This window comes from Diabrotica undecimpunctata, chromosome 6 (genome assembly GCF_040954645.1).
Source record: "Diabrotica undecimpunctata isolate CICGRU chromosome 6, icDiaUnde3, whole genome shotgun sequence".
Classification (NCBI taxonomy): domain Eukaryota; kingdom Metazoa; phylum Arthropoda; class Insecta; order Coleoptera; family Chrysomelidae; genus Diabrotica; species Diabrotica undecimpunctata.
The window spans coordinates 59,748,895-59,764,060 of NC_092808.1; the positions used below are offsets into that span (position 1 = coordinate 59,748,895).

A 15,166-nucleotide genomic window follows, 5' to 3' on the forward strand; every position below is an offset into this window, starting at 1 on the left:
TATTCTTATTTTTAACACTTTTATTTTTGATATTTTCGTACTACCAAAATATTTTTTATTTTTTTTGAGAAACTAAGTGCTGCCGAAATTTCCCGATATATTTGAATTCCAAAAATGTTTACTTTTGATTAAAAATGAATCTAAGTTTTATATTTAATTGATATTAAGAGTTAATGTTTAATTTTAGAACTGCTGGTGCCGGAGGTGGATGGAAAATGTTTCAAGGAATGGTAGATCCAATGCATAAAGTTATGATGGGCAAATCTTTATTAGCAGGAGGTATTGGAGGCAAAGCTTGTTATAATTCCTCCGATGAACGTGGTGATGGAGGCTTTGGTGGTGGAGGTAGGTTCCTGAATGTTATATTCATTATAAAACGTAGTACCTGATACAATAGCTACAATATTTATGTAAATGTAGACAGCTACATTTATTGCAAAAATTATTTATGCAATTCTTACAATTATTTAACGGATATTAATTTAGCAATTGGAATTTAGCCGATAAATGATTTTACATAAAATACATTCAATTGGTATATACAGGGTGTTTTTAGTGCGACATTGGTCGATAATTTCATGGTGGTACAAGATATCCAAAAAACTTGTTTAAAATGTAAGCAATGATATTCTTCATACTTGGAAAATATGTGAAATTCTACAGGGTGATTAATAACTACGTGGTATAGCAAACATACAATTTTTTAAGTGGAACACCCTATATATTTTTCCATATTTATATTTCCCTTATAATTCTTGTTCTTATAGTATTAGGCTTTGCATTACTATACAGAGTATTTAACAAGTTATGGCCATTTTTATTTTGAAATCCCTATGAAATTAACACCATGTATATAAAGAAGTAATGCATAAACAATTATTTATATTATATAATAAAGTAAACAATATATTGTAGTTTTTAAATTAAGTTTAATTGAAATCATTGACTAAAATTTTTATACAGGGTAAACTACAATACGAAATTACGTTTTTCTCAATTTTTTTAAATAGAGAACCCTCTATTTTATTTTTTAGAAATATTTTATTTATGATCTTTTTTAATTTTTTTATAGCATTCCCTATACCTATACTCATTATTTCCTGAGATATTTTTAATTTTCTTCAAATTTCGAGAATACTTTTAATTTTTGTAACTAGAAGTAAGTATTGAGTATTGAGTGATAATATAACAAAATTATTTTAATTGACTAGGTAAATAACAAAAAATATAAACCATAATAATATGTAATGAATGTAACAATTAATGTGATATTAAGGAAATAAGTCTAAAGTAAATGTTCAAAATGTCCACCTTCAACGTCTATATAAGTTTCTAACCGATATTTAAATGACCCAGACACATTTTTCAACATTTGTAAGTTAATTTTTTTTTCATTTCATAGCCCCACATGAAAAAATCAATTTTGGAGATCTCTCCTCTTCCGATTCACCTCTCAGGAATGTTATTATTTAGATGATTGTGAATAGGATCAGTGTGATGAACTAGAGCACCGTCGTGTAAAGACCACATTCGTTGTTGAATATTAAGCGGTACAGTTTGCAGTAGTATTGGCAAACAATTATTTAGAAAATTCAGATATATGGCACCATTCACACGAAGGTCAAAAAAATGTGGGCCAATCACATAATCGCCAACAATACCACCCCAAAAATGTATAGACCACCTAGTTTGACTATCAGTGTTAACAAAATAGGGATTGCTTGATGCATAGTAATGAAAATTATGCCGATTCACCGTTCCATTTTTGTGAAATGTAACCTCATCTCCATAAAGCACATAATCGAAAAAAAATCGGTCGCTTAGCACTTGCTGCTGAGACCACTGACCAAAAGCCAATCTGCGTTGATAATTATCGACTGTCAATTCTTGATGTAACTGTATGCGGTAAGGATGCAGTTTATATTTACGAAGGATTTTAACTCCGAAGTTTGACTAATGTCATGTTGACGTGAAATTTGACGAGTGCTGATGTGGGGATCTTCAGTAGTATCTATCGGTACATGATATTCCTTTTCTTCACTTAGAATAGTTTTGGTTCTCTCATTTTTTTTTCATATACAACTGACAAAGTGCGAACAAAACGATCCATTAATTTTTTAAAAGTTTTTAAAAGCTCTTGCGTTAACAGATCATATCTGTTAACTCTTCTACAGAAAAATTCATTTTTAACAATAAAGACAAGCCACACAGACCGATTAAAAAGGTAATAATATGAAAACTGTCATTTTTTCAAAACCTACTATTTTACCTTTGTAACTGACACAAATGGCCTTTGTTACCTTTTGTCATTAAATAACAAAAATGTATATAACTACTTAACAGAATTTATTTCGAAAAGTAACCTCATAGTACAATTCATACGCTATTTTTACTCGAAATTAACTGTGACAAATATCAAAGTCGTCTAGATGTTAGAAATTAAAATAATTAAGTCGTCGGTGGGATTTGCGTCTCCCTGGTTACAGTTGTTTGACAGTTGTTTGCAATTATTAAAGACAGCTTATTGTTTTTGCAACCGCAAGCGCAAATTTAGTGCGAAAATGGAAAACCTAAACGAACTTGAGTCCGCGGCTAATGATGCAGTAGCACGTTTGGGGCCCTCCAAGTCCGATAAGAACGATAATGCTCAAAAAATTTTAAACCCTCATGATTCGCCAACATCGGGAATGATTGCTGAAAGTTGTTCTCGACCATCAGTATCATCAACAATTACCAATGCGTATCAAGAGTCGGGAACATTTTTGCACGGTTTCAATTTTGAAAATGCCTCATTAACTAATTGTACTTTTAATATTACTATAAATAAAAATGATGTTTAATTGTTGTTAATGACATTTGTATTGTTGCTTTGTGACATGTTTCATATTGTTGCCATGACAACATTTTTCCCTCCGCCGTAAAGAAATGGGAAAAAAAACTGCTGCCGGCGGAGACATCAAACTTTGACAGGATTAAGTTAGATAAGTAATGTCATCATTATTTGACGTTTGAAGAAGAAAAAAATTATTAACTGCGCCTCACAATCGGCAACTATAAATCGGCAACTATGAAATGTTTTATTAAAAATTCCTGGCTTAGAATACTGTTGATATAACAATCTAAGAATTGTTACGTCAATTCTATATTGTTTTGCTTTCTGTTTTGTTTGAGTTATTTATTGAATAAAAATAATCTTGTTATATTATTATACAAAACATATTATCTTGTACGAATTTTAGAAATCTTCTACTTCATTAAGGAAATATGATATTTCCATAATATCACATTAATTGATACATTTAATGCATATTGTTATGGTTTATATATTTTTTTAGTTACTTATTGAATAAAAATAATTTTATTATATTATCACTCAATATCAAATACTTATTTCTACTTAAAACATTGAATGTATTTCCAAAATTTGAAGAAAACTAAAAATATCTCGGAAAGTAATGAGTTTAGGTATAGGGAATGCTATATATAAATAGAAGATTATCATAAATACAATATTCCTAAGAAATAAAATATAGGGTGATCCATTTAAAAAAATTAAGAAAATCGTAATTTTGTTCTGTAGTTCACTCTGTATACATACTTTTGTCAATGATTTTAATTAAACTTAATATAAAAAATACAGTATATTGTTTACTTTATTATATAAAATAAGTAAGCCTATAAATTTATGCATTACTTCTTTATATAAGGTGTTTATATATATTCAACACCTGCATGGTGTTGATTTCATAGGGATTTCGAAATAAAACTGGTCATAACTTGTTAATTACTCTGTATATTATTGCAAAACCCAATACTATAAGAACAAGAATTATGAGAAGAATATAAATTTGAAAAAATATATAAGGTATCCCATTTAGAAAATTGTATATTTGCTATACCACGTAGCTATTAATCACCCTGTAGAATTTCACATATCTTCCAAGTATGGAGAATATCATTGCCTACATTTTTTCTAAATAAGTTTTTTGGATATCTTGTACTAGATATCCAATATCTTGTACTGTTGGTAGATAGATATCTTGTACTGTAGTTCATATAAGTTAGGCTCCAAATGCCAAATTATTATTTTTTACCTAAAAGCCTAATTCGTCAGTTTTACATAAAATTAAAATACCTACTAGAATACGCAAACAAAGCAACGAAAATAACACTAGAAGAAACAAAAGCTAATAAATCTCTCCTGTCTTACATCTACATTTTTAAAAATATATTTATTTTAAAGTAAGCCACAATTAAAGGTTAAAATAAGTTTATTGACGTTTCAATTTCCACTTCGGAAATCGTTCTCGATTTAAAATTTAAAATGCCACAAGAAAATAGCTTCAAAACAATATATTTATTTTAAAATCATACCAGGGCATAACCTATCTACATCGATGGCAAACAAATAATGTCTACGAACGTATTTCTAGCAAAGGAATACTAAAACTTGCAAAAACATTTAATTTAGATAGAATATTGTGTAAAGCTATGAAAGTATAAATAAACGGTAACGAGTCGACAGCGAAAGATAGAGAGAGCTTTTAATAAAGTTATATTCTGAAGATACTTAAATTCAATTACCGTTATTTTACATTATTTTAATTTTCTATTCAAAATAATTATATTTTTAGGTGGTGGCTGCGTGTATGGTGGTGGAGGTGGAGGGTTTGCAGGAGGAGATTCACCTTCACAAAACTCAACTAACGGCGAAGGAGGATATTCGTATCTTGATTTCTCCAAAGCTTTAAAACATCTTACAGCGGTGGAAAGTGGTTACAATGCTGGACCTGGATACGTTCTTATTATTCCCGGTACCGACGGCTGTGGATGTGATTATAAATGTATAGCACTGGATATTCAAAGATCAGATGTTACTTGTATTTGTCCCACTCGATGGATTTTGACTGATGATCAGAAAACGTGTAAACGTAAGTAACAAAATTATTCTGTATGACATATATTGTAAGCTAAATTAAGGTATAACTTGTCTTTTATAATGCCACAAGCTCATATTTATATTTTTTGCACTATTTTTAGTACAAGAAATTCTTAAATGCATATGATTCTTTATTTCTAAATGTAGGTTTATTTATTAAATTATTAAATTTTTAGCTCTCGCTGATCTACCACTTGAACAACCGTATCCAACTTGGTTTGTGGTAGTGCTCATTGTTACAGTATTTTGTCTGACTGTTGCATTCGGAGTAGTCTGTTTCGTGTTATGTAAGTAAATTTTGATTATATTTTACTTATTTTCATTCATAAATGGATTTATAGAAAAATTGACGAAAAACAATTAGAATTTATATTTAACAATTTTGTTCTTAAAATTCTTTTGTTAACAAATCTTAAATAATATAATTAACCATATTACAATGATTTTGAAATATAATCACGATCATAGAAAACTAACTAGAATTAGAACTATTTCATTACAGTAGGTCTATCGCTTTGTTTTCTGGTGTAGCACTAGTTCTAAAAAAGTGTAGAAGTACAGCACTAAGTCGTTCCTTTGCAAGGTGCAGTGCTATACCACTCTGTTCCATTAAAATATGTACCAAAAAATGTGTAATACTGTAGCGGTTATATTGCCTACCACATTGGGATCACTTATAGGAGGTTGAAAACTGGGGACAGAAATTGCTGGGCTGGGGATAGGGTAAGCAAAACAAACCGGAACGTTTGCGGACGGCTACTCTTGGTTTGTTTGGAGAGCTGGGTCGTAAGTAAATGAATAAAAAGGGGGACTGGAAAGGGGTAACTACAAAAGGAGAAATCAAGAAGTAAGGGGTAACTGCAAAAAGAGAAATCAATAAGTACTTACATGGATTTCCTGGGCAACACAACACAAGAAGGTTCCTAAACTATTTAATTTTGGACGCCGTTTACCAGAATCTTCCTGCAGGATTGAAAGATATGCTTTTCTTTCCTAAAAAATGCATTAAGAGGGTAAGAATGTTTTTAAAGGAAATAATACTACTCTTGGTTTAGGGAGAAACATTACATATTTATTATTATTTCACCATAAACAGTTACAAATACAAATAATAATAACAAAATACAAAAACAACTTACAATGGTGCTCTGTTACAATAAACTCTAGACGTTGGGGACACTATAAGAATTTAAATTATTATTAAATGGAAATCATGTCGATCTTTCAATGAAGCTTACATTAAGGTCAACCTTTTTGAAACAGTTAGGTATGTACCAAATATCCGAAGAAAATAATACTAACTGTCATATGTCAAGATTAAATTTTAAAACTTTATAAGAATAATTAATATGACAATTAGCCAATCGCTAAAATTTATAATTTTATTTATTACAATTTTCTTTAACTTGTCATGAAAGCAATTATCAGTATTTCCGATAACAAAAAAACAATAACGAAAAAACCAATACGAATTTGATGAAAATTCGGACTAAACAAACGAAACCAATTGCCCTTGATAGAGGCTCCACCGATGATAGTGATCTCATAATATAATCTTTAAAAATCGTGAATCCTGAAATGGGTTGGATAACATTCGGAAGAACCTAATCGAATTGCATTATGAAGAGGCCCTCCAAAAGAAACTGAAGAGTGCAACAAAAGCTAATAGATAATCTCGCGGTATAAACTACTATTTTTTAAAGCTACCTAAACTTTAAAACTAAATAGAAATGACAAAACTTATTCTTCAATATTCGCATTATCAAAACATTTTTATAAAAAAATACAATTATTTATTTATTAACGGGTTTCACACAATTATATTAAAAATATTACAAAGTAATACATTACACCAAAAAATATAGTGCAGTAGGTACATGTAAAGAACAGAAAGATAAGCAAAATACAAATTGAAAAAATTACAATAGTCGCTTTACACTTTGTTTACAAAGACTCTCCAAGTACATAAAAATAGGTCAAGGGCTACTTTACTACCATTTAAAATCATTCTGTTCATTGGAGAATATTTAACAAAATTACACCTATATAATAAAATTTATTAATACACTTTAGTGCAAAAAAACAACTCAGAAGTGAGATTTGAGATTACACCTCCTGTTTCAATGTAAGAACTATGAAAATAAAAATATGTAATGTGTATACAATACGAATATGCAATACGAACAGAGTTTCCTAAATATTCATCATTGGAACGAACGCAAGGAGGACAGTTTCAACAGAGAAATCATCAATTACAAAAAGGAATTCCTTTATTTTTCAGTATTTGATATTACTACACCTACTCCTAATTACACTTTCCAATCAATTCGCATAAATCAGATGACTTTTATGATAAATTCTTGAGGCATTGCTTCTCATTCATCATTAAGCGCAGCTCTCGATTCCATTACGCCCCCTGGTGCATGATTTTTGTCTCGGGCCCTTTGTTAAGCTCATCCTAAACATGCTCTAGTGGATTTAAGTCCGAGCTCAACGCAGGCCAATTTTTTGTAGGTATACCGATCTCCTATCGCCTTTGTTTCTGGGCTGCAGATATCTTGGACCAGTAGCTGCTTTTTGGTGTCAGGTTGGCTGCCTTCAGTCTCTTTTAGACTGTCCAAACGCTCGCAACTGCACCTCGGACCTCTCTAAGCTCTTCTTTGAGATTAGCACCAGTCAAATGTGGATTTCTCAGGGATTTCGATACAAGAAATCGATCATCTCCCTCCATTGTTATTCGTTTACGGCCTCCTCCTTGTCCACGGACATAATCACCAGTATGTTGGTACCGACGATACACTCGGGACACAGCGGATTGGCTTAAATTTAGTCTATTTGCCACAGCTCTCTGTCTCAGGCCTTCTCTCAATAATGCTACTGCTTGAGCTGCTTTGACGAATGTAGTATCCATTTGTAATGCACTTGCAAACTTCGTAAAAAGGTCTTATGTATTAGTGGGTTGCTATGGAAATTGATGCGTACGATGTTAACTGAAACAAGTCGGTGGGTGACGATTTCAATGAGTTAAATTCTGACCTTTTTTCTATGTATTGCAATATTTATTTTTAATACGTCATCCGATTCACCTAAAAACAAAACTTTTTTAAAACTCAATAATGAGGGTAATGATTGTACACTAAATATTTTTAAATTTACACGTTTTAGATTGAAACAGGAGACATACTTTCGTAAAATAATTTTGCATCGATTATTTTGCACTCAAGTGTATATATAATATATTGTGAATCAAATTGTGTAAGAAATCAAAACATATAAACAAAATTTTTACTCTAAAAAGGCTGTAACACTGTAAACAATGTTGACACTGTAAACAATGTTGCCAAACTCTGAACTGTCCGAACTGACCGAGCCATGATTTTCATTTGACACTAGCCAGTGTAGCCTACACTCAACTAAACTTGAAAGTGCTATACTAGAAAACAAAGGAGCACAGGAGCAGACCTAGTATTTCTTATAATACTGTTGCGTGTCATTAATTTTAACGACAATTTCGCATAGACTTGCCGTATTGTCAGGAGAGTAGAGAATGTAGAAAATTATGAAGTCAAGGTTACTATTATTATAAATTCATCTGTTCAGATAAATGGAATGTTCATTAATCCTATTTTGATTTATTGATAAAATCTTCTTCTTCTTTGTATTCTTTTTATATAGTTATGACTCTGTCTATTTTTCAATGTGTCTCCATTAAGTTGTCTTCCTAATGAGCGTCTTCCTATTGAGAAACCGTCTCTTGCCGTCTTTACTACTCAATTTGTTGTCATTTGTTGTCATGAATAAAATCAATAGAAATAAAAAAAATAAAGACAATATTTACCCCTCAACAAGAACTTTTATCTCTTGTCCGATCAATCAAAGACAACATTCCAAATGAACAACATGGAGTTTATGAAATTTCTTGTGCAGACTGCCCCCGATCCTATATAGGCTAAACAAATCGTAGAAAACGTTTTATGAACATTTCATTTCTGTTCGCAATTCCGACTCAATTTAAGGCTAATTTCATTATCTGTCTATCTCCACCTCTTCCTGTTTCTACATTCCCCTTTTCATTGATTTGTTTTCATGATTGTTTCCCCCACCCTCTTGTTCTCGATCTCCCTTGGCTTCTTTGTTGAAGAATATCTTCTATCCATTATAAGCATTGTCATTTAAAATCCTCAATGAAAATGAAATTCCTGTAATTGGTTGTATGTCATAAATCACAATAATTGTATTTAAAAGATCCTTTATAAAAGGTATATAATTAAAAATACCCTTTCGGGCTGCATCACAGAATGTGTTCAGACTAACAAATCCATTATCAGCGTATTTGTTATTTATTACATATTTGCTGATAAATTTGGATGATGTTAAAGTTTTCGTTCCAATTGGGGTTTGCTGACCCTAAGACGTAGTTTCTGTATGGGTCCTTGATATCTACTCTTATCGGTTTGTTCATAAGCTTTGTTTGTATTTTTTGTGGGTTTACTCTCTTTGCTGATAACATAATTTCCTTATTTTGTTAGTAGAATAACCTTTTTTGTCTACACTATCTGTCCAGATTTATAGAAATTTTGTGTTCCACTTTTCTTTAATTATTTCCCTCAATTCTCACTCGTTTTGAATTCTTCTCTGGAAAATCGTACAAAATTAAAAGCTTTAGCAATTCTCGGTTAAAATTTTTTTCTTTTAAGGCTCTTGAGCTCGTTTATAGTATTTTCTTAAACTTACCTTTTATTTGCTGTTGTAAATATTCTGTATTATTTATTATGTACTTTACAGTTTTCATATATTGTAAATATATGTTTATTATTCCTTGTTCACGCCTTCTAACTTTTAAAGATAATAAGCGTATTAATAGATAGGGCCAAATATATCACATTTACCTACTTTAAGGTAGTTTAAAGTTTTATCCTTGATTTTAAACATATACTTTTTAATTTTGTTTGTTTTTTAATAAATACCCTTAGTAATGTAATAGATGCCCTTTTCGCAGATAATCGATATCAACTGAGAGCAACGGGCATCATGAGGAGAAAAATGTTCTCTGGGCCAGACCTTCAACTAGACAGACTTCGCGTAGCGTCAGATAGTATGATGACAGAGTACAATCCAAATTATGAATTCGGCGGGGTAGTCTACACTCTCAAAGATCTCAAAGATATTCCAAGAGAACAGCTCCGTCTAGTAAAGTAAGTTTTTCGGTCAAAATTAACTAGTCTATTATAAAAACCTGCTTCTTAAATTGAGATTAATAAAACATTACAGAGATGTATGGATATTAAAAAACAGAGACAAATTTATTAAATTAGAAATAAAATATGTTCTCAATTATTTCAGCTCTTTATTTAAGTTTCTCTTGCTTTAAACGTATTCCGCTGTAATCAGTTATAATATTCTTCTTTTAATTGGGATAATTCTCTTCTTTCACTTACTTTGAGGAGATTTTGGAAAAACTTAATTTATTTCAGAAAGACGGTATCAGATTTAATTTCAACGCAGGCCATCCGCCAGCCGCTTATACGTATTTCAACCTCATTAGGTATCATCAGAGCGACATATGCAGATGACGACATGAGACAGTTCCCCCTGAATTCGTACTCTACATTCAACTTTTTCAAGAGTTACTTTTGTTAAATTTACCAACTGATTTGGTGTTCCTAGCTCTTTCATTGTTTTGAACATTTTTCTTCTATTCACATAGTTGTAGACTACTTTGTAGTCTATAAATATGTGATATCATATCAATGATCAGAATCAATGCCAGATTCCAGTGTTTTTTTCCAAAATTTGTTTCAGGGTTGCAATCTGATGAATTGTCGATTTACCACCTCTGAAACCAACCTGGTATGTTCCTACTATTCGTTCTGCATATAGTGGCTATACGGTGACATAGTACTGTGGAAAATATTTTATACGCTGTATTTAGAAGCGTTTTACCTCTGTGGTTAGAGCATTCAAATATATCTCCTTTTTGGTGTATAATGCAAAGTACTCCAATATTACAATCATTGGGGAAGGATTTCTGTGTCCATATTTCTTTTATAAGCTGTTGTAATGCCATTATGGTATCACGGCCACCTTCTTTATATAGTTCAGCAGGGAGATTATCTATTCCGGGTGATTTGTTTCTAGCTAGTTTTTTAACTGCATCTTTAACTTCAAGAATCTTCTTCTTCCTCTATATTAAGTGCCTGGTTAAAGTATTCCACCCATATATTCAATACATCTTTCCTTGTTGTTAATAGGTCACCATTCTGACTTCCGCATTGCCTTGAATTCTTTTCCGTTGATGTTAACTTTCTTATAGAATTCTCTGAATTCTTTCTCTCTGTTGAGGTTTTCTATATTATATTTAAGTTCCTTATTTAAGTGGTTTGAAATCATTCTTGTTACGAGGCATAATCCTGTTTCTATGAGCTGTATGGTTTTAAAGTCTATCAGTAGGGTGCTAACCATTGATAGCCCAAGATGGAGATAGTCTGCAAAGACTGGTCCACAGATTTAACATAAGAGCAAACGAATTTAATATGACAATCTCATCTCAGAAAACTAAAACAATAGTAGTCAGCAAAGAACCAACCAGATGTAAAATAGAAATTGATGGCATCAGTATTGAGCAAGTAATAGAAATAAAATACCTAGGAATTACACTGTCTAGCTATGAAAACCTGAACAAAGAAGTGAGAGATCAAGTACAAAAAGCAAATAGACTGACAGGATGCCTTAATAACACTACATGGCGAAACAGACACATTAACCCTAAGATGAAATCAAGAATTTATAAAGCCAGTGTAAGACCAATAATGACATATGCCTCAGACACAAGACCTGACACAGCCACAACGCAAAGGCTACTGGAAACGGCAGAGATGAGAGTACTGAGAGGAATTACAGGAAATACGCTGAGAGATCGAAAGAGAAGTGAAGACATAAGAAGAAAATCTAACGTACAGTGTATAAATGAATGGACACAAAATAGAAAAAAAGCATGGAACAACCACATAAGCAGAATAGAGGAGACCCTTGTCATCAAAATAGCAAGAGATAAGTCACCGGAAGAAGAAGTATCGGACGACCGAGCAAAAGATGGAGTGACAAACTTCCGTAGAGGTATTTCTCTTCTATTCCTCTTTATAAGCAGAATTGCTTATAAAGAGAAAGAAGAAGATTTAAGTTGTTTCGTTTTTTTCTTTTGTGTATCCTCTTTGCATTGAAGTGTCTATTCTATGGTGATCTTTAGTACTTTAGTACTTTATGATTCTTTAATGCAGTGGTTTCCCATGTTGCCTTCTGCATTCTTACACCGCTGACTATTTGTTGATTTCGCATTCGGGGCCGATTTATTAATCTCAGGTCAAAATAATGCCCTACCACTTACCAACTCATCTGCTTGAAGGCATTTTGTCAGTAAGCGGGGGATTGCTGATACCATGCAATCACTCGGACGTCAAAACCTCTTTGTTATCTAGCAGGATGCAACGGATAATCAGAATCAAGGTCATCCAATGGGCAGGTGAAGTTGACATTTGGATAGGAGAGGCTATAGATTACCACTATCTCTTACATCCCAAACCTTGATTAATAATCTTGATAATACGGTTTACCAGGGCATCTTTTATGGACCCTATGTCATTACCTGATACCATTTTTTACGAGTAATGTTGTACACTACTGCTGTCTAGATTCATATTAGAGTAGCTTTTTTACATCCACCACATAATCGTTTGGGTAGGAAGTAGGTGGAAATTTCCGAGATATGATGACTTTACTAGTGTCAACATGCTTCTCCCTCATATTCCTGAGTTTCATTATATGAGGTCCGACTAAGGATTATTTTTAGTTTTTTCATAAAAGTACCTAAAGCGCCTTTAATATTGGTTTCTGTTCCGATTGTGTGAGGACTGCTAAATACTTCTTAGTCACCTATTTTTTATTTTTATTGATTTGATCCATTCTGATTCCACGATTATAAGGGATATAAGGCCTAATGTAAAAGTAGGTCAGGCCTGGTACCATAAGTGTACCTAATGTGACAATTCTTTTTAGGTACGCAATTGCCAGATATACTTGGGAATGGAACAATACACATTTACTTTGCGTTTTGCTGATCTCTGTCACTTGACATTGCTAGCTCATTATCAAAGTTGAACAGCACGATCAAAAAAGACAAAATCTCTATAAATGAGGTTAAGAATATACATATTTTTCGTTTATATAAAAGTATGCCTAAAGATCATAACAGCATGATCGTGAATCATGCTGTTAAGATTTATAATTATTCTATTTTATTCGGTTTTATTATAGATTTTTAGTTTTATTGGTAACTTTTAAACTAACTATTTGAAAGTTTGAGTATAGTGATTTATTCATCATTGAAATTCGTCATCATATAATATGTAACATTGAACGATCTTTGAATTTGGATAAATTAATAGATGATGTAAACGAAAACAAATAAAGCTTTGGTGATAAAAAGGGTGAATTTAATACTTCACCAAGTTTCCTACAGTTTAATATAATACAATTGTTAAATTCGTTCTTGGTTCTCTTCAAAGAATAATATTCCAATAACTGAAGATTGATAGTCGACCCGGGCGAGTAGTAAGGGCAAACTCAACAATCGCGCTAAACAATCGGTACTGACGATGTTTGATCATCAATGGTCATCATCGTGTTCCTGCGCTTCAGTTTAAGTTTATCTATCTTAGAGATGACTTCTTCTTCTACGGCACTACAGCCCAAAATGAGCCTTGGCCTCCTTTATTTTTTGCCTCCACCCTTGTCTGTCTGTGGCTGCTCTTCTCCATACACGGACTCCTAAAAGTGCTTGTGCGTCGCTGCTTACTGTGTCTTCCCAGCGCTTTCTTGGCTTTCCAACTGGTCTCTTTCCCTACATTCTGGCGTTCAGTGCTCGTTTTGGTAGCCTATCCTCTCCCATTCGTATCACATGTCCGGCCCATTGCAATCTTTGTATTCTAATGAAGTCTGACAGTGGTGTTTCCTTATACAGTTGATAGAGCTCGTTGTTATATCGAATTCTGAAGATTCCGTTTTCCCTCACAGGTCCTAGTATTCTCCTCAGTACTTTTCTTTCGAATGTGTCGAGTTTGTTTTTGGATGTTTCTTTCAGGACCCATGCTTCGCTGCCATAACATGCTATTTGCCGAATTAAAGTTTTATAGATTCTCATCTTTGTATTTCGGTGGACACTTTTAGACCGAAATATATGGGAGAGGGCAAAATAAGCTTTGTTTGCCTGCGTTATCCTTTTTCGTATTTCTCCATCCTCTGCTCCATCGGCATATATTTCTACTCCCAGGTATGTAAACTTTCCAACCGTTTCAATGTCATCTTCATGCATAATGTTTTGTGGGATTATATTTCTTCTCGTCTGTACCATTATTTTTGTTTTTTCTGTGTTAATTTCCAGACCTAGCCTTTTCGTTTGTGTTTTTAACTCTGCGTATGCTTCCTGTGCTCCTGTTGATGTTCTACTCATAATATTAATATCATCGGCGTAGGCAGCCAGTTGAACCGTTTTATTGGTCAGTAGGTTTTCTCGTCCAGTTTGCATTTGCCTCTTAGAGATGACGCGACTAAAGAATTTTTTGTTTGTGTAAAAATATAGCTAACGTAGAACTTTCCAATGACAATGTTACGTCAGTTTATCCATGAAAGAGACTTGTGAAGGTAAATAAATGGCAGAAAGACCAAAAAAAAAGTACCCACATGTAAAATTGAACTCCTTGCGTCTGGGGATGTTTTGAAAAAATATGATTTTAAATCATAGATTTAACTTATGAAAAAGATGATTTTAATTTTTTTTAACCTCTAAAAGTTAATTACCAAAGGACAAATAGTTGGTGCTAAATAAAAAGACGGAAAAATGTTTAAATTTACAGATAGTTTAAAGAAGCATTTTTATACACACACATAAGCGTACAACCCAGCTCCGCAGAGATGCGCATTCCAATGGAATAGTGTGATCCACATGTCCGAAGATAAATTGGTCACACTCCGTAATGAAGTGGTACTTATCTGACCCTCAAGCCTATAAGCGGAGGCTTTGTACTGATCGTTACTTTGGATACCCTGGATAATGGGACATCCACTGTGGTTAGCCACCTGATTTTAGGGGTGGCTAGAAGTGCTTTTCTCCCATTGAATTACTGAATTTAAATCATGAATGTGTTGCTTGTGTGAGTCCATTTCAAAAGGTAA

General features: G+C 32.6%; 1 protein-coding gene across 2 annotated transcripts in view; it reads left to right on the forward strand.

The window, feature by feature from the left end:
• Alk (Anaplastic lymphoma kinase) overlaps positions 1–15,166 on the forward strand; it is a 200,383-nt gene that overhangs the window by 138,000 nt on the left and 47,217 nt on the right. For both annotated transcript variants that reach the window (XM_072534741.1, XM_072534740.1), the window contains exons 13-16: positions 188–345; positions 4,635–4,931; positions 5,116–5,226; positions 9,939–10,134. In XM_072534741.1, coding sequence (XP_072390842.1) covers positions 188–345; positions 4,635–4,931; positions 5,116–5,226; positions 9,939–10,134 — 762 coding nt within the window. The remainder of the gene's footprint in view (positions 1–187; positions 346–4,634; positions 4,932–5,115; positions 5,227–9,938; positions 10,135–15,166) is intronic.